At 36.8% G+C, this 21,362-nt stretch overlaps 1 protein-coding gene across 1 annotated transcript in view; it reads left to right on the top strand.

Annotated features, from left to right (window-relative positions):
- NT5DC1 (5'-nucleotidase domain containing 1) overlaps positions 1 to 21,362 on the top strand; it is a 126,317-nt gene that overhangs the window by 71,992 nt on the left and 32,963 nt on the right. The window contains exons 7-8 of the mRNA XM_041478140.1: positions 9,214 to 9,388; positions 13,839 to 13,936. Coding sequence (XP_041334074.1) covers positions 9,214 to 9,388; positions 13,839 to 13,936 — 273 coding nt within the window. The remainder of the gene's footprint in view (positions 1 to 9,213; positions 9,389 to 13,838; positions 13,937 to 21,362) is intronic.

Consider the following 21,362-nt stretch of genomic DNA (forward strand, 5'->3'; position numbering starts at 1 on the left):
GTCTGCTTACAGCTCTTGGTCCATCTGTACCCATTTGGAAAGTCTGCAGCTGTAGACTTAGAGGTTGGAATTAACACCATTTGTTCTTGTCAGTGCACAGCATCTGGGAGACAGAAAATTATTATTTCTTCTTGTAAGAAAAAATACTGTTTTTCTTTAATATACATATATACGTATTTCTGTTTGTGTGTTAGTATCTACATGTGCAAATATAAGAGGTAGATGATGATGCTGCTTCCAGGAAAAACATTTCTGAGAACTTAAACTTCTTTCTTACTGCAACAACTGCCTCAAAATAGCTGGTCCATCCAAAGCTTCAAAAAGAGTTTCATCTCTTCTCCAGAGCTATTTTAATTTGAGATCTCAAAAGCAGGGATTACCTGTAATGTCTTCTTAGTAGCGCAGGACGGCTGAGTAGGATTTTTAGTTTATCAGCAGCTGTAGTCTGTGTCATTGTAAGGTATAAAACACCACTGTGTTTTATTTCTTCATTATGCACTTCATTTCCACACCAAGCATAAAAGCACATTTTACACAAGCTAATGGACTCAAGTAACCTTCATCAGATTCATAATTGAATATTTTACCTCTTGACATATTAGACTGCAGCAGCATCCTGAACAGATCCCATTTCCCAACTACTTAGCTGCATTCAGTTGAATAAAACAATTTCCTCCTTCCATCCCAAGTTGTTTTACAGGTTTTTTTAGGATGTCTTTACCAAGGGATGTATTTTAAAGGCAAGTGAATTAACAACAGGTAGAGTTTAACAGGCATCTAGTTAAGTATGCAAAATTTGTTGGGAAAGTTGGTGTTGAGTGCAAATAGTTGTAATGTATGTAGAAGAAAAATCTCAAATATACTTCTATGGCAAGTTTGTATGATAAATATGTGTATAAGGATGAGTAACTTCAGCAGTCTAAGTATAGGTGAAGATGGAGATTTCCAGAATTTTTATGGTAATTTCCCACTGATAGGTTGTCTTCCTGTAAGTATTAATACCATGGCAATACTTGTATAACAAATGATCATGTAAATCTTTAACAGGAGGAAAAAGTGTGGGTTGTGTTGCCTTGAGAAATCGCTATGCCACCTTCCAGTCTTTTACTTCCAAGCATAAATAAGTGTGCTGCATAAATCCTATCAGAAGACATTCTTGACAATGGAAAAAAGCAGATTTTTCCACCTGCAGATTGTTCACTTTAATTGTTCACACAGTGCAGTAGGGAGGATCTGGAGAATCAGACTAATTTAACTGAATGTTTGTCCAGCAAAGAATATTTACCTCTGCACAAGTTTGGTGTTCAGCCCGTGGGTTGTGAGAGTGTGATCAGAAATTGATTGGTTTCATACAGTTTGATAAATCTGGTCCATTATACTGCTAACTAGCATGGTAATGTAAAGCAAGGAAGTGAATTCTTTTGAGAAATAAATAATTTCCTCTAAAATATAGCAGCAAGTCCTGTACTACCTCCAAAGTACATCCTTCCTGCTATGTAATGCTCTGGGGAAGCATTGCTACAAATAAATATAAATATACATTGCTACAAATAAATATAAATATATATTGATATAAATATTAACATAAAAGCAGAATGAAAAGAAAAAACAAGGAAAGAAAGAAATACTCTCTCCAAGTCTTGTGTATGTAAAACTATGGAAGGTCATTCAAACTACCTACATCAAGACAACTTCCTTATAAGTGTCATGTGTCAGCAGTCACGGTGAAGTCAGGCTGGAGACTTTGCCACATACCTGTGCTTCTCATAACTTCTTTTATTTGTGTTCTTACCCTTTTCTAAAGGAAGGGATTTGCAAACTTGGGATGAGATGGGGCAAGGACTGCAGAGTGGAGCTTACTCTGGCTATGGGAGCAGTTAAATCAGACATTTGGGAACACCAGTAAAAACAGAGAACATATGAAAATAGCCTGAACTTCTCTTTCAGTGTCCATGGACCTTAGTAAGAAGTAGGAATAACACTACATGGAAAAGCCATGCCAGCATCTGGCTGTGGCATTGCATTCCTAGGAGTCTTGATTGTTCTGCATCCAGGACACTGCCAATGTGGTGGGAGATGAGGGAGAGCTAGCAAGCAGGAGGGTGAAGATTAGAGGCAGACTGAATGGGCTTCTTCCCAATAGGAAATGGTGGGGGGTATCAGGAAATGGTACTTTTTAAGCATGCTTGAAAAGTTTTTGGGGAAAAGTTGTTGACAAGCTATGTTTCCAAGAAATTATACAGCCTCACCTTAAACCTGACTTTGGTTAGGGCCAGCCCTTAAACCTTGCACAGCCTTGAGGTTCTGGGCTGTCCATCAGAGGTCTTTGGTTCTACCCCCTGCTACACAGGGGGAAGAAGGGGCTAATGTTCAGCTAGGAAATGTCAGAGCAGTAATAGCTTCTAATGTAGACATTAGGACTGCCCTTTAAATATAGCTAAAGGTCCTGTGCTATCCTGACAGCCTTTGTCATAGGAACCTCACATCAGAAAGGAGGGAGAGTGGTGGTCCCTGCCTTATAATATTAAGCCAGAAGAAACAACGTCTGCTCTTAGCTTCCTTAGGAAAATTTCCAGTCAATCAGACCCTTTTTCATTGGAGACCTATCCTTAGCTACCAAAGCATTTTAAATCTTGCAGTATATTTCTCATAGGCCACAGGAGTAGAAAATAAGTAGAAGAGGAAATGACCCATGAAATATTTGCAGAGGTGATGTTTTGTGTGTGTTCTGCTAAAATGTTTCCTTCAGTGTATTAAGTGTTTATATAGCACTGCAGCCACTATTAATCCAAGTAGTCGTGTTTTTCCTAGCCCACCACGGACCCTTACCTTATGGTCACCCCCTTGAAAGTAATCAAAGTAAGCACAGAGTTGTCATCACTGGAAAACAGTTTATTATTTTAGAAAATGTGATCTATTTCTGCCTGACCAGAGCTGGATGTTGCTAAAACTATTGAGAATGTTAATGTTACATGGGCAGTAAACATCTTCTTTAACAGATACACAGACAAAAGAGGCAAATGAAGAACCAGTTGATCCTGTAGTTCAACTGGTAATATGTGATTAGTTCAAAACTCAAGTGCCACATGCAGAGGGCTTACACTGTGATGATGAAAATCCCTACTTTTCTGAGAATACAGGAGGAAAAGTTTTTTCTTTAATTTGATTTGACATCCTGATATATATTCCCTTTTTAAAAGTGTGCATTATTAATAGAATGCAACCTATCCTTAGTACTGGTTTGGTTTTCATTTCTCCTCATATTTCCTACCTCCTCTCTTCTGTCTGATTTTCAGGGGTTTTTTTTTTCCCCTTTTCTGTCCCATTTCTGTTTCATTTGTATATGCAGGAGCAGCTTGAAAGATACTGGTGTGTAAGCAGCTACTCATATATCTGGCACATAAGTTAATTCTTAGCTACAACAAGAAGAGGTTCATTGGGTTGCAAAGTTCAGCTTAATGAGAGGCATAAACTCACTGAAGTGTTATTCTGAATTTCTGGTCCCCACTGGCCAATTCACCCATACTCCTTTTTTCCCCCTCTTTTATCACAGAAATGCTGCTTCACTCTTTTTTTTCAGGTGAGAATGAGAGATTTCATACCCTAATATTAAAACCTCCTTTGTCTCCAAACTTGGTATCCTCTTTTCGTGTCTGCTCCTAATAAATGAAGAAGTGTAAATAGCTGGTGTTCTTCCTGCCTGAACTCGACCAGGAAGTTTAACCCTTTGGCCTTTTAAGAAATGGGACAGTTTTTCTAAAGAATTTCTCAGTCTTTCTAAAGAATTGGGACAATTGCAGAAAACATAAAAGTTCAAAATATTTGATATCTGTCACTCTTCATTTTTGCTCATATGACATTTGCCTCTTCCTAACCTCCTATCTTCCAGGACTGCCATCCTTTTACTCTTTTTTTAAAAGTTTTTATCTCCTGGGGGAAGGAGGGGATGATTTATCTCTTCCTGCTGCTCCCTGTTCCTGATATCTGCCTCATCCCAGGCCTCCAGAATGTAACCATATTTTGTCCAGTCATTCCTGCGTCACCCTTCATTATCTTTTCTTATGTTGTTTCTTTATGTAAACATTTCCTTCCCTCTGTCTCTCATTTTGCTTCTGCTGCTCTTACTAGAACACACACTTCAGCTTCAATGAAAGGCAGTAAAAGAGAACTTGCCGGATGTAATTTTAACCATCACCCCCTTTCTCCTCTACTTGTTTTCGTTAGATGAAATTTAAGTTCTTTTGCAGAATCTTCTGTGATGAAGTTACTTTTTTTGTGTTTCTGTTGAATGTTCATGATAGATGTTGTATTAGTTTATTTAGACAGGAGAAGAAGACAGCAACAATGGTCAAAGAAGTGTCTTCGTTCACTCTAAATACATGAAGTGCTGTAAGGCCACAGGGGATAGGAATATACAATTGAATATAGTTGTCCATATCATTGCTGATTGTAACATTTATTGCAGCTCTACTCTGTTAATCAAATTAATAACTGTTGCCTGCAAGCCAGCATTATGACAAAAATTAGGGAAGAACTAGAAGTTCTTTCTCATGGCAGAGATGCAGAGAATTTGTCTATGGGTATTAATAGCTAAGCTATCATATTGCCTTTGAATTTAAAAGAGAGAAAAGTCACATTTCCAAATACTACTTTCATTGTAAGAGATTGTTAGTTGTTAAAGTCACTAAATACAAGCTACAAATTGGTAGTGTAAAGTTTATTTTTCTTGGCTGAATTCTAGGGACTTTTTTTTAGCCTCATACTTCTCTGCTTAGCTAAACTGTATAAATAGCAGATGAATTATTTTTAATTTAACCAAGTAGGTGCCCCTTAGAAGCAGTGACAATACTGAGAAATACACTGTTCCTGTGTTTTAGTTCTGGACTAAGACCTTGCCAGAAAGGTGCCTCTTGAACATTTGCCCACTTTATAATACAAATAGCAGTTAAGGGATGAAAACTGCAGTATCCTGGCACTGCAGATTTACTGACATTGAATCCAAAGGAGTCCAGGGCCAGGTGGGTGTGAACTGACCCTGCCAGGGAGAAGCACTGTAATGCAGAGCACAGGTGAAATCCAGAATTATTTTTTCCACGAATACAGGTATTATATTACAACATCAAATTGTATACTTCAATAAAGAAATGTTGTGACTCTAGTAGAGGAGGGTCATTGGTTTAAGGACTGGATTACTATCTGTGCTGGAAGACACGACAAGCATTGTGCAGCCTCTCTCTGAGTATGGTCTGGCGGTTCTGCATTTCCAGCTACATAATTCTCATCACACTTGCTATCACAGCTCTCACACAGTTAAACTACAAGTCAGATAAACTTAATATAATTGTTAAATTACAATGTCAGATAAATGTCAGATTAAAAGTCACAATAAATGTCAAATTAAAACATCAGATAAGAAAAAATGAACTCCAAACTGGACATGAAAGGAACCTCTGGATAATATAGATAGAGGAAATGATATTGCTTTGAAAATACACCAGGACGTTGATCTGGTAAGAGGCTCTGGCAGGACCTTCATATGTGGTGGTTCTAGACAATTCATTTTAATTGCTTCTATTTCCATTTTCAGCTTAAAAAGTTGGGTTTTTTTTTTTTCCGAAAGGATACTTGGTGGACTGCAAAAGCAATAATTGTTTTTTAAAGTATATTTGAAAGATTATTATAATCCCTTCAGAGGCTAGTTGCTAATTTTCTATTCCAGGCTGTATTTCAGAGATTTGAGATAAACTTCAAGTTGTTTAGTAACAAGAATGGAAGTTGAAAAAATTCTATTTGTTCCATGGTGACATATACATATTACATTCCGAGGTTGTGTATAAAATGCTTAGATATTCACTTGCCTGCTCTACACAGTTGGACTAAATTTTCTCATAAAATCACAGGGGGTAAATATGTTAATTGTTATGTTGAATGTCATGGGCTTCTTGTTTTTATTTTTTTTATTAAATACTTATTTGTATTTTGTGTAAGTGTTTACGCTGCCAAAGAGGCAGAGGTTACTAATGAAGGCTTTGGCATGCTTGAAGGTAACTGAAAACAATAGAGAATTTGAGGTGAAAGTTGGAACATTTGTTTTGTTAATGTTTTGCTTTCACTGATTTATGGGTATCTATTAACATATGTCAATGTCCATATAGCTGTATGTTAAGTGATATTCACAAAACAGAGAGAAAAAAAGTAGAGCTTTTATTTTAGGCAGTGTACAGATAACAAACCATCAGTTGTAGATCTGGCAGTGACCACAAGTTCCCCACTTTGATACACTGAACTTGTGGGCTAACAAAACTTTCCTAAAGTTTGCTTATATTTCCATTTTTAAGAGTATTTTCCAATTTGGATGGCCCATAAGCATTCTCAGGGAGATTTTACAGGCTAGAGAAATTTCTTATTTCTCCAGAACAGTGTTATTCTGATGAACTACTTCTTTGTTTTTCAAGTATTGAGCTGTGTGACAGTTGCTTAATCACTCATTTTTGCTTTCCTCTGTTGTCTCTGATAAAATTATTTCTTTTCTGATTTCTCACTCTTGATTAGAGTTTTCTTCTTACTTCTGTTGTTTGTTTGCTTTAGAAAAACATAGTAAAACCTATGCCATAATGGGAAAATGGCTTAACTGGTCATTAAGAAATCATTGTATTTGATTTTGAAGGCTTGACGCGATGCTATTTCTCCATCACATGTTAAAGCTTCCACAATTCTTTCTGCCAACAAGGTGCCTGTGGCTCTGCTATACTCATCAAAATTGGCTCCTGCCCTGGGTTAATGAGCAAGTTTTTTGGCTTTTATTTTATTTGGCTTTCAATCAAATCTTGCAAGCTTTGGTGATTAAACTCATTTACAGGTATGAGTTTGTATTCCACCAAACTGTCTTCACCAGACACAATAGTATGTTAGGAATTAAAGCAAACTCTGCTTTCCTGGGCCATGCTGGCCTAATTACAGTAGAGTATGCTTTAATGAGGATTCTTCTGAGCTGCCTCTGCCTGATATGGCAAACAGCCCAGAGGAAAATTTCAGATCCCAGTGTCAAGAACTGATTCATTGCTTGTCTGCAGGGCTTCAGGGTCGAGATAGAAAGCTAGAATAAGACTCTCTTTCTGCTCATGTATTGAACCCAGAGTTGTTGACCTTTTCCAATGCAGATGTAGCTCAAACGCCAAATATAATACAATTGTCACATAGAAGATGCTGCACAGATTATGGAGAAATAAGACAGTTTTGATTAAATTAACTCAAAGGCTTTAAATTGTACATCAAATAACGGTCACAGACAGTGGAAGGGATTTCATAAGAACAGAAGAACAAAGAGCATCCAGGAGTAAAATAGATCTTTTTGTCTGAGAGTGTTAAGAGTGATAGGTCACTGGTTATATAAATTAACTTTGCCATCTTTATTTTAATTGTTTGTACCTGTAAGAGCTAATGCGAAGCCTGCTTTGTTTTGTGTCCCCCTTCCGTCTCATCTAATGTTGTGCACTTTCCAAAACACAAAAAGAAAAATTGTCATAAGATATCATATGAAATATTATTGCTATTTATAATATGGAGAAACAAAAATGCAGATTCTGCTCCTAGAAACTCTACTGCTCATCCCAAACAATATTCATGCCTCAGGAAAGAAGGAGGGAAAATACAACAGGAAACCTCTTTCATAAATCTGCTTTGTTTAATCAAAAATATCATTGTTCTTGGCTAGCTCTCAAGGCTAATGTCATGGTATCCCATAATGCCAGCTGCAGGAACAGGCTTGTATCCCTGGTAGACATTGGTACACAGCCTGACCTAAATACAGCGAAGAACTGGAAGAGTAGCTTGGTTGTGAGTTGGGAGATTTTGTTTGAGAGACTCTTCTCAGATATGCCAGTCTACTTTTTTGGAAGAAATCTCCCAAGTTGTAGTACAGAATAATACATTTTTGCCTCCTGTCTAATTCCAGGGATAACAGCCAATTTGAATCTTCGTTTGGAAGACTTTTGTTCCCTGCCATCTGTAGATGTTTGAATATGTAGTGTATGGAACAATGTTTAGCACCCAGCATCTTTCAATCTTTCTTTGATACTACTGTTTCAAGCATGCATGTTCTCTTCCATTAAATAGCTAAAGTTCAAGTGGTTTAAATCTTATTTTTTCAAACTAGAGAACAGCATTACTCACATACCAGAAGGCTAAGTAATGTCTGGGATTTATTAAATCATTCAGCAAAGTTGACCACAGACAGTTGCATATAGAACAAGTGCTGGAAGAAAAATAATCTATGATGATGTTCATTATAATATAACAGACACAGACTGAGAGCCAAATACTTGGTATCATTTCTGTCTCTACAATTATTATATTTCTTTTTAAATCTTTAACTAGATTGACAGTTTTGGTTATAGAGGGTTTGAGCACAGAGGAAATATGTAGAGAAATTTAATGTTAATTTGATGTCTTGGTAAAGCAGCTATGGGCTAAAACAAGATGAATATTTATTGGTGACTTTAATTAATAGGTAACTTTTACTGCCAAGTTAGTGTTGTTACACACTTTTAAAAATCTTACATTCCAAGTGTATTTGCAAAATTCTATTGCTGTTTTATTTGGCAAAAAAAAAAAAAAAAAAGCATTATTGAAGCTGAAATTGGAACAGGGCAGTTTTTTGCATCTGTTCCTAGGATTCCAAATACTTACAAGTCTTTGCCAGTTGATCAACCTTTCATAGATAAAGTGATACTTGAGAAAAATGCAAAAATAATAAAATGGATGTTACTGATCAGTCAATGCTAACATAAAGTGTCAGAAAAAAGTGAACAGGTGTTCTTTGGAATTTTAGGCCCTTAATACTTTCTAAACATATAGCTTATTTTACAATCACAAACTGAGTATCCGAAAATTGAGCAAAGGCAAAAAGAAATAATTATTTCCTGCATGAAACTATAATCTGAATTTTTTTTGCTATTAACTATTATGATCAAAAGAACATAAAATAAAGTCACTATGAAAATTCCACAATAAAAAAGTCATGCAAACTTATTTCTGCTACAGTGAATCCTCTTGGTTTGATTGGGGGTTTTGGTTTCTATTATGTTACAGCCCAGAGAAAATTTTAAACTTTGCTTTGCCTTATTTTAATTGTGTTGTTTGCACATGAAAGGATATTTGTTGTGTGGTTTGTGAGCAAGATTGAATAATATAATTATGTTTTCATTTTTTTAGAAGACTGTGGGATGTATTTCCCAGAAGTGAAAAATCATCCAGACAAATATTTACAAAAATGTCCTGAGTCTGTAAAAAAGTGGCTGAAACAACTGAAGAATGCTGGGAAGATTCTGCTCTTAATTACCAGTTCTCACAGTGACTACTGCAGGCTTCTGTGTGAACATGTTCTTGGGTAAGTGCAAAGTCCATTTCAAATTATATCTGCCCAACAGCAACTGGAGATAAGCCTGAGTTATTGGGAAGCTAATTTGAGTTTTGTTTATGTATGGTGAATTATTTGGTTCCGAGTTTTCCGCTGGGCCCCTCTCCGGTAGAGTGTTCCAGGGTAGTTGAGACAAAGTAGTCCATCTGTGTGCCTGTGAGCTGTGTCTGACCCACAGCACACTTATAGCCTGCATCCTTTTGGAGGCATTGTGATGGTATTGAAGATGCCAGGAAATTATCTTTCAGGCCAATATCCTATACACCATCTGATCCCTAATTTTGTTGTAAACTTTTGCTAGACTGTCTTATTTAAGCCACTTCCTTTCTTGCTTCTCCAGCAGTGAATGCAACTAGTAGTACTATTGCATTTCCTTGCAGAAAATTTGCAGGACAATCTTACAAATACTTTTTCCCATTAGTGGTTTTCAAAAGATGGATGTGCTTCATCACAGCAGAAAAGATAGAACAGGCAGTTCATTGCACTTGGCAACTGGCTATGATTGTAGTTGCTGATCACAACAGCTGTTTTTAGCATAATGTTAAGAACATGGCTGGTCAAGTCAAATTCAGTGAAATTCAGCAGAACTATCGCTTACCTAGAAAAAAAAATCAATCAGTGATGCAAATAGTGAGACTGTTTATTTATTATTAATCAAAGAAATAAAGTAGTTCAATGTCACCTACCTTGGCTATCAGGATATGCCAGGGAACAGCAGAATGAATACAGCAACACTGTAAGAAAACCACAAGTAAGGTAAAAGACAGAGCTGCCTTCCAAAACCAGTCCTGCCAGTATTACTTCTCTTTTGTACTCTCTAGGCTAAATGCTAAAATGAAGCATCAACTGTGCCAGTTCTCACTGCTTTCCATGAGCATTATACTTGCTCATTTGAGGGACAAATCTACCTCCTGACAAAAAGCAATTCTTCTTTATGAGAAAGATGCCTGTGAATTAACTCTTTTCTGTAAATCTGTCTAGTTATTTCCTAAATGAAAATTTAGTATAAAAGTAAATTCTTGGACACATATAGTGATTTTGGCTTTCGGTTCCTTGGTGAATAGTGTTCAGCTGTTGAAGGTAGCTGTAGAAATCCTGCTAGAAGACAGTAAGCAAGACATCAAAGACATCAGAAAGGATCAGTTGCCTTTCAAAACACCAAAAAAGATACCCTGCTAGAAGGAAACTGTGTCGCTCTCTCTTTCCACAAAAGTGTAGGATGTTCTATGGTATTTATTACAATTTTATTTTCCAGTGATTCATGCAGTGTGGAGAGCTGAGTACTCCACTGTCCATTAGACTTTAGTGAAGTGATGTTATTTTCCTGAAAATCTAAACTTTTTAGTGGTTTTGTTTGTTCCATGCCTCTCATATCAGACATAAAGACTCTTTGTACCTGTGCTGCTTTTTGCTGTACTGGAATTTAGTTTAGGTTCACACCTATTATCTCTGCCCTTAACTTTATTTGACCAGGCTAACTGGTTTTTATTCTTGACATCAGCACTGCATTTTATTCTTGATATCAACACTTATGAACTGCACCCACATAATCCTTTATTAATTTATATTCCCACTCCTTTCAGTTAATCAATATGATACTGAAAAGCCCAAAATTTTATAATATGAAATTAAAAAAAAACATAATGATAAATATGAAAAACAGAGATGCATGTAAAATTTTAGCCTTTTACTCCTAATATCCTTATCTTGTAACTACTTACTTTTTTGCCCTTTATTAAAGAAGCTCCTTTTTGGCAAAGAAATTACTGTCTTCATAAAACCTATGCTGGGAAATTCATGTTTAAGTGTATCATTTACCATTTCATGAGCAAAATATCCCAGTTGTGCTAATCTGACAAAATTGTCCTTAACTAGAACACATTTTGGTCAGGAGAGGAAGTAAAAGAAAAAACTTCATTTTGAAATAAAATGACAACTGTTTCCCAGCCAGAGCACAGACATATTGCTGGGATCAGTATACAAGACATGTAAACCTTAAAGAGCAAGTGCCACTTTATTCACACAGCAGCATCATGGTGTGACTTTTCAGTCTTACCTACCATGAGGATGCTGCCCAGTTAACTGAACATTTAAGTGTTGGCAGGAGCACACCTAAAGATGAGTCAGTCATCACATAGTCACTGAAGCCAAGTGCATTTCACTTTTTCAGGAATGTTAGCCGCCTAAAAGTGGGGAACTTTTTGAAGCTGGTCATTTTTTTTTCCCTCTGTGGTTAGTGGAGAGAAACCACTGGGCATTATCCTTGGCAATTCATTCTGCATTGTAGAATTATGTCTGAAATAAGTGGGATGAATTACCTTTCAAGAATGTGGATGTTTCTCCACTGGCTCTGTCTGTGGCGTCAACCACTATCCGAATTTGAGAGTGTAATTTTTAGAAGGTGCAAGTTATGATACATGTATAAGATACATCCTGCCCATTGTTCTAGCTACTTACTGTAACCACAGGCCACTCTACCAATCACAGGCAGCAAGTGGAGCAGATTTGCTTTATATGTATAGTGTTACATAATAATGTAACACAAAGTCCCTCATAAAAACAGTAGCCTTGTACATGAGATTGAATATATTGTTTCAAAAAAGGCCACAGATAACGCATCTCCGCACACAAAGCAGCTTTTCAACAGATCAGTAAAAAGTTATCAATTCTTCTGAAAAGTCTGTTTGTTGTGTTTCAACTTTTTTTAAACAGAGCACTTGCCACTTTTCCCACAACTCAGAGAATCACAGAGTCATTTGTTGGAAAAAAACCTTGAGTCCAAGCATTAACCAAGCACCTCTGTGTTCTCCACTAAGCCATATCACCAAGTGCCAGATCCACACATTACTTGAACACTTCCAGGGATGGTGACTCTACCACTACCCTGGGCAGACTTTTCGAATACCTGACCACCCTTTCTGTGAAGAAATTTTTTGTAATACCAAATCTAAACCTGCTCTGGTACAACTTGAGGCCATTTCCTCTCATCCTCTCACTTGTTATTTGTTCTTTGTTGTGCTTCTGAAATGCTTGCTTTGTTTTGCAAATTCAAGCTTAATTTACCTGTAGATTGATTATTTGCACCAGCTGCTAATTTGAAAAATGTATTGCTGTTGATACTTTTCACCCGAGGACAGAATAACCCAGCAAACCCTGTTTGCTCGGCATCTGGAATCTTCCACGTGGAAGCAAATTTTAAAAACACATCATTGTAATATTTGATACTGGTTCTTTTAAAAAGGCAAAGGTTTACGTATGGTCACAAGTGAATAAAAATTAGACAAAGCTAAAATTTCATTGGAGAAAGGAAATTTTAAAAGGACTTTTTATTTCAAGGCTGGAATGTAATTTTGAGCACAGCCCAAAAGCTGTCTCTCATAGGGAGAGCATTCAGTTTTTGGTAAGATATCTCAGTCCCATGGAAGATCATGAATTATTTGAAAGTGATATAGTTAACTGGTTTACTTCCAGCAAACTTCCTCTACTGCTGATAGCATTTCAGTGCCTGTGTCCATCCTGGACTTGCCATCTGTGATTTCTTTGCTCCATGCAAGAATATCCATCACTTTTTGGATATTGTAGGCAATGAAGTCACCTAAGCAATGAAATATTTCTAATAAAATAAAGTGTGTCACAGATGAGGAATGTTTTCTTATATACCATGCTGAGACATTCAGACCCATTTAAACTGATGGGATTTCCACAGTTCAGATAACAGTCTGTATATATGGACCAAATGATCTTGTAAAAATCTGAATTTAGTTGTGGGATTCAGCTGGCAGGTGAAGACTTGAAGCCGGTGGCTGTTTATTTGTGGTCACAAGTCCGGCCTCCTTGTAACCAGCAGGGATGCAGTGAGGGCAGCCAGCAGAGTCTGAAGAGGGAATTCAGCTATCAAAATGGTGCTTCAGTTTTGGAATATGTGAGATTACACTCTAGTTTCCACTGGCTGTAAATTAGATCTCAGTTGTCTGCCAAGGGCATCTTAGGCCTGTGCATACCTTCAGTGTGGATACCTACAATATAAGCACCTGTGTTTATGTGTCTTCAGTTCCTTCCTACCCCATCACTTCAGATTTTCTTCTTTGAAAAGAAAATCCCTCATTTACAACATTTGATCGATGTCTATGCATATGTTGCCATCTCAGATTAAAAAAATGTAATCTGTTCTCCTGAGATCAAGGAACATCTTTTTACAAATAATGAGTGTTCCCAAAGATAACTCACTGTGGGTTTGACTCTCTTTTGACAGCTTCAGGAAAAGAAGAATAATAGTGACATTGAACAAGCATTGAAAAAAAAAAAAAAGTGACAGAAGCCTTAAAGAAATACTGTGATATTTTCTTAAGTTTTATAGAGTATTTCATGACATCTTAAGTAATTTGTTAGTTTAATTAATCACATTTACTTTACTTTCTAGGAATGATTTCGAAGAGTATTTTGACATTTTGATCACAAATGCTTTGAAACCTGGTTTCTTCTCCCATACACCAAATCAAAGACCTTTCCGAACTCTTGGTAAGTTGCAGCTGTAAGTCCCTTCTCATCTGCTTACTTCTATGGAAAAAAAAAAAAAAAAAGAAAGAAAATTAAGGCAACTGAACACTGGCAGGGATATGGGAAGTGGACTAAAATTCTGTTAAGACTGAGGAGCACTGAGAAATTTAAAATTACAGTGTTGAGGACAACTAAAAGGCAGAGCTGTGATAGTAATTAAAATTACATTGGGGCTCAGATATTTCATCATTAATGAAAAAGAATCTTTATTGTTCTCACAGGGTCATGCACAGAAAACAAAATTTAGTTCTGGGAAAAAACAAAGCAGAAATATTTAAAGAATTTAAAGGAAATTAGGAGAACTGTACAAATAAAATTGTAAAGCTGAAGGAAAGAATTTATGATGGAAATCTGACAGCATTAAGTGTGTTTCCTTTGGCTAAATAATGAGAGAGCAGGTGAAAAGGAAGCGCCCCTGTACTCACTTAATTTAATTAAAACAATCTGGAACATTTGGCAATGTTGTCCATTAGGTAATTAAGGTTGTAACACAGGAGATTTATAAGAGCAGTGTTCATTGAACTACAAATAACACTAAAACATTGCTGAATACAGTTAATTTTTCCATATTTTGGTAAATACCTTTATGATTAAGTTACCTGAAAATTAATCTTATAGCCAAAATAACTTAAGTCAGCATACACTAAACCACAGTTCATCACTAATTTATGGCAGGAAAGTCACCGTTCCAGCCCAAAAGAAACTTTGCTTGTGGAACTTCTACAGTAAAACTGAAACAAGCAGCAAAAATACAAATTGAAACTATATTTTAATGTTTCACATATTTATATAGGAAAATAAGAAGTATCTTAGGTGTGATTTTTAAAGGATTAGTTCAAATAGTTGCCAAGTTGACAATTCGAGAAAAAAGTAATCTCAGAAGGGAAATTGGAACTATTTGTATGAAAGGAGAAAGGGGAGTAAAATCATAAAGGGTGAAAAAGGCTTAGTTCTGTGACCATTTGATTTAGTTTTGTGTAAGGCAAATTGAAAATAAAATGTAATTCACTTTGGATTTCTTTTAAACAATCTGATTAGCCTAACTTCCTGAGGAAATCCTGCTGTGTCCCTCTGTCAGTAATCCAGCCAGCAGCTTTTGGACCTGTTGGACAGTTTCAGTAAATTTAATAGACAGCCAAAAAGCTCCAGGATACTTTGAAGAGGTGAGGAGGGGGCGGTTTGTGCAAAAAAGGGGCAGAATAGAGGGAGAAGACCAAGTACTCTCTCCATTGATAATATTGGCATAATCACCACATTGTAGTGTAAGGACCAGGTTTCATGAAGATGATTCTTTCTCTGCTTTCAAACAAGAATAGCATTATCTGGAGTCCTCTTATTGACTTAGTGGTTTTCATTCAGTTTATATCCTGACAACACAAAGGAGCTCAAATGTCAAGTCAATCACCCATTACATTAATACCTTATTAATGCAAAATAAAATGTAGTTTCTGTTCTGGACACTTCACTATCTAAATAGATAAAGGACACTAACATAACTAAAGCAATAATCAGATAAATAATTTGTTGAAACTACTAACCTGGGAGTGTTGTTTTTTTTCTTAATATGTTTGTATTCCAATGACAGTAACTGGTTTCTTCTGAAAGACCAACCACAACATTGAAAGCAAAGACTTATACACATAGGACAGGTTTTTAGAGATGTTTAAAGTACTGTAGAGCTTTAAGAGCACATGAAGTTTACATCATAAAAGTAGGAGCATTTATATGAGAAAATTCCCAAAATAATAATGCATTTCTGTAATGTTTATTTTGCTGCCCTACCTCTGTGTTCCTCACAGCAACTGAAACAGTGTACAGTGAAGCTTCTAACACATTGATGGGGAGCAGTTTTCCAGTTTTCAGAATTTTTTAAGGCTTTCTTTCATATCAGAACCAATGAAAATTCAAATTTCCAGTTTCTAGTTCCTTTCTTCCTGTTGGCACTGCAGACTTCAGGCAGAAGAATTTGGCCCCTGTGCTGCAGATCAGGGGGACAAAATTTTCATATTTTTCCTTTGAAAAATTAAAAATCTATAGGTGGACATCATAGAATATTTTCTTAAAGGACAGAGACTAACCTTTTGCTAAGATAATTTAGGGAAAAAAAACCCAAACCTTGTTCTAGGAAGAAATGTGTTGTAGGAAATGAATTGAAGTAACTGCTTATCATTGTTACCCATTTCTCCAGGTCTGAGTCTCAGCCACGTTCTTCCAGCCATTAGGTCTGAGCTGCAATAAATTCCTAATGATACCATATATCATAGTGCTATAAACTGACTTAAGGATAAGGCACAAAATATGGAATGTGTTCTTAATTTCTAATATCCCAAGTGTTGCATTGTGTACTGGAGCTAAATGTTATTTCTCTATAACAGGAATTCTGCTACAGATTTACTGAAGGACAGGTTCTGAAGTTTACTAAAGAGAAGGATAACTTATTTTCAGTGAATAAGTTCAAAAGGCAATTGTATTCAGTAGGCATTTGAAGGAGAATGAGAAACAGGACAAGATGACAAAGGAAGCATTGTCTGGAAATGTGATATTGGGTAACAGCTCTGAGAAAGTGTTTTTTTCAGCAGACAAGTAATTTTGGAGCTAATCCATTTAGAAACCATGAAAAATTATTTTAATTGATCAATTAAAATTGCATCACTATTTCTTTTTCATTTCAAGATGTGCATCATTTAAAGCAACTAAAACACTGTTTGAAAGCCTAAAAGATTTGTGTGACTGGGGCACTGAAAAGCACAATAATTATTTATTTAAGTTTGCATCATTTTCTTTCAAAGTACCATTCTGTTAAGTGAAGGAACAGTTTATATGTATCTTTACAGATTTTAGGACAGCTACACTTATTTTGATCTGGCAAAACTGGTTTTATGCTTAGGGCTAACTTATGTAGCAAAGGATATATTTTGTAAAAACAGTGCTGCACATAAAAATACCCCCAGACTTTGCTACCATAATATGAATACTCCATAACTTGCTTGTTATTCATGAGGTTGTATTTTCTTTTACATAGGAAAATTCTTCTCATGGTTCTTGAAAGTACTAATAATATCTTGAGCTACAAGACCTAAGGATCAGGTTGAAAATGTCTGCGTAAATCCTGTGTTGACAAGGAAGGATTTTCTTTGCTTTCAACAGCTACATCCAGCTTAAAATAATTTCTCATTCCACAAAGGGCTTGAAGGACTATAAATAGAAAAGACAATTGTGAATTATATGATAATCTGCAATACATGAAGATTTCTGTAACATTTGACAACAGAGCTTTCCCTTTATCACATCACTTTTTCATGCATATCAAATTACTAGCCTGACTGCCAGTCCTGATCATTGCCAGATACATCTTTTACAATGCAAAATTATAACTGAAATGCTAAAGATAACCATTAATTTCCTGGAAGGCTACTCTAAGTCTGTATTCACAGGGAAGTCTGCTTGGTCTTAAAGAAGGCTTATATATCTTTTATTTTCAGCTCAGGCACAGCTGTGTTTTCTGATCTGGTTTGTTTTTGTTTGTTTTTTGTTTTTTCTTTTTTTTCCCATAAATTGGAAATGCACTGCTGACTGTTCAGCGTCTGAATTTAAAACACACACTTAAAAACTTACGTATAGCTTCATGTGTATGTGTATATATCTGTACAGGTTGAAAACAATCCTACAGATGTAGTGCCAGTGAATACCACTTTCAAAGCCTGCTTTCATTTACACTTCCAGGCTGTCTTCCTTCATCCTGAACTTGAATTTCTGTCCATCTTAAGGTGCCTCTGCTGTAGAATGTAGCTTCCCTTTTAAGAAACATTCAGTCCTCTATTTTTATGGTTTTCTGGTAACTGCCATTGTAACAGTTCTATACAGAAGCTTCTTCTCCACCTTTCTAAAAATACAAGAAAATTCTATTAGCTGAAAGGACCAATTAGAAAAGAAAATGCGGAGATGGGATATAAAACACCATATCCCTCGAACGGAGACCATCTTTGGTTATTAGGGACTGCAAGACTTCGGAAGGTGGTGATCCCATGTCTGCTTCTTGAGTTTTCTTTTGCCATCTTTTGTGAACAACTGGGTTTGACTATGCCAGAGATGGGCTGGGGGATCCAGCTGGTGGAAGTCATGGGAGGAGGGAAGTAAAGCAAGAGCAGAACAGTGCATGGAAGCATAGAGAGGAAAGGGATTTCACACTGATGGGGTTTTCTGAATGTCAGGTCTTTGCTTTTTGACTTCTACTGTTGCCTCCAGGAGGACTTCTGCAATAAGGCTAGTGTGTCAAACATAGCTTAAAATGATGTACCCGTGTCCTGGGCTGAATGGGGCTCTCAGCTGGCCACATCCTCCAGCCACAGCAGGGGACACAGCACTGTCCTCCCACAGGTCTCAGAGCTCAGGAAGCCTTTTGCAGGGAAGCCCACAAAGGGCCTCATCTTGCATCTCTCGGGAGGCACAAGCAGAATAACAACAGTACCAGCAAAGGGCACCTGTGTAATCTTTTCCTTCCCTGGCTCAGGGTGTTCCTTTATCCAATGCAGCTGTGCTTGTTGCCATTCTTCTGGAGATAGTGCCTCTTCATATCAGTCTGTGTGGATATGTTCTGTAACATGAGACTACATAATAATGCAGTTTTGCCGGGAGCTTGTGACAGAGTGGCATGTAAAGGGTGCACTGGCTGCACACTGCATTATTCAAGAGCTATCAAGTCTATAACCATTTCCCATATCTCTTCTACAAGAAGATGTCTTTATATTGTTATAACATTCCATAGTGCCATATGGTCCTTAAAAGCCACACTACTCTTTTTAAGGGTGACTTAAAGAATTTTTTAGCAGTTCTTTAAAGTGTATTGGCATTGTTTTTCATGTGCTTTCCAGTTTTCTAGGAAAGAAAAATGATTAAAACTAACAAGCAATGGCACTTTGTACTCTAGTTTTCAAAACTCAATATTTTTGTACCTCACAGTACATGACATTAAGAATCTCTTACTGCTCTAATATCAGAAACAGATTCTGTAATAAGCTGACAGTAGGAGGTCCACGGTTGAAAGGGATAAAGCATCTTGTTCTATACCCAAGCCACCACTGAGAAATAATTCCCTACTCTAATCTCAGCCAGGGATTTTAATTTGATCCATGGTTTCTGAGAAAAAGGAGTTTCTTTTTAAGCAACTGGTTAGTATAGATGATTATGTAGACAGATCTTCATATTCAGTGATAGGACCTGACTGGTTTTAATTTTTATAATGAGAAACCAAAAGGATTATGGAAGTACCTTATAAAGATACCTGCTTCCTTCAGGACCCTCTTTGGCAACATGATCAATGTCTGACTCCATTTTCTGAAAAGCAAGCTAGGACAGGCCCGTAGAGCTGACAGTGGGAGACACATACAAAGAAATTTCATCTCATATACCAAGGTTTGTAATCATACAGATATTCATAATCCACTGGAGAAGCTCAGAGATTGTTTCAAAAAATCCACAGTGTCAGGCTTCTTGGATGACTGTTTCACCTCCTATCCTTTGTTTAGATGATCTTAGTCTAAAACTATTCCACTTTGTGTACTGCCTTTGCAAAGATATCAGCCAATCCACAGATTTTTTTCTGACAGTGTAAACAGCTGTCTCAGAGACTACTGGTTTCCTGATATTATTTATGTCCTGTAGACAAACATTTAAAAACTCAACAGATGTTACCTTGTAAGCAAAGGGATTTACCAATTAATCTTTTTAAGGTTTGCTAGTTAGTACCTGTATGTAGTTTAAAATCAACACTTTGGGAATCATTTGAGAACAGAGGTGATAATTTCCTAGCATGTCCTCAATGTTTGTAATTAAGCCATGGGATACATAAGATGGGAGTCATTTAACTGTCCTGATGGATTAACAAACTCTTTTCTAACAGTTAAATTTTATTTAATTTTTGATAAACATAGTAGATGGTAACAGTTTGGATTTTGGGTTTTATGTGTTCAGTACTAAGTTCTGTGTGAAAGCATTTAAAACAGGTGCAAAAAGCAGAATAAAGTTGGGCCAGCACATGCTCACATCCTTTTGTAGAGCAGGTTGCTAAAGTCACAGCCTTCTTTCTTTCTGATAGTTTCCAAAGTCCTCGGCTACCATATTTGATGGTCTTTGCCTCATAAAAACAAATGCTTAGTACAATTTTGTTCCATTACAGAGATAATGAATTAGAACTTGAGGACACACAATTGATCACTAACTGGCAGTGTATCATGTGTAAACCTTTTGTCTAAAGCAAGAGACACTGCAGTTTGCACTGATAGTGTGTATATGCACTGCTGCAGTGACATGGTTAAACTGGTGTAAGTTCTTCAAGTTGTGACTCTGTAGTAATTAGACCATGTGGAAGCCAAGGAATGACTTCCTGTTACAGTTCATTCCTCTTGGCAATCTGAGCTGCAAAGCCATTCCTTTTCTTAGGAAGAGGAGTGGAGTGAGTGTGTTTTGTTCTGTTTGTTTGGGGCTGTTTTTGAATGAGCTTTACTGGTACTTGCTTCAGAAGTGCTGGAAGGCCAGATTGTCATCACATCATTTACACAAATTTATTTACACAAATGGTGGGTTTCACTCAGGCATTTTACAGCACATCAGAAGCTGGAGGTTGAGCAGCAAAGCTCTATTTCTGTTTCTACCAGGAGGGCACTGTGTTGGCCTGACTACAGCAATTCACTGTAAACCTGGAGCACGGACCAAGGACTGGGATTTCAGCTAATGCCTGAAACTGGCCACAGCAGGTACCTGGTTATCAGCTGAACTGGCCAATGAAAATTTAGTTTGGTGCTCCTTTTTGAGCTCCTTTGGCTCAACCATATTAGCCAGAAGAGCTACCAGGACACAGGCTAATTCTTTAACATTTACTCTGTTTGCCTAAGCACTGAGGGTTATGCAATCTCATGGTATGTGTGGGTAGGAATTTCCACCCATCCCTTACTGCAAACCTCTATCAATACTGCAATTTCAACCACATTTGAGTCTGGCCTAGCATTCTACGAGATATTAACCCTCAACAGGCTGCTGAGGAAAAGACGGGACTATCACTGCCAACACAGAGAAAGGCTGCAGTACAAACTTCCCCTTTATTAGATATCTGAGTATCCATCCATGAGAGCCCAGCTACAAATGACCCAGCTACTGGAAAATCACCCATGAGACCCCACACTGTAAGAGACTTTCAGTGAATGCAGCAACACGAGAAAACTTTATAGGAAGATAGTCCACATTATTTCCATTGCTGTTCATAAACAACTCTCTATTTAATTTTTTTTCTAAAGAAAAAAATTAAACAGCATTTGAGGTAAGGCATCTCTTTGTTGCTGAGTATTGAGATGCGTTCTCCAATGCCCATCCTTCTTTAAAAGAAAAAAACTTA

This window comes from Pyrgilauda ruficollis, unplaced genomic scaffold (assembly GCF_017590135.1).
Source record: "Pyrgilauda ruficollis isolate IOZ18807 unplaced genomic scaffold, ASM1759013v1 scaffold43, whole genome shotgun sequence".
Taxonomy (NCBI): Eukaryota; Metazoa; Chordata; class Aves; order Passeriformes; family Passeridae; genus Pyrgilauda; species Pyrgilauda ruficollis.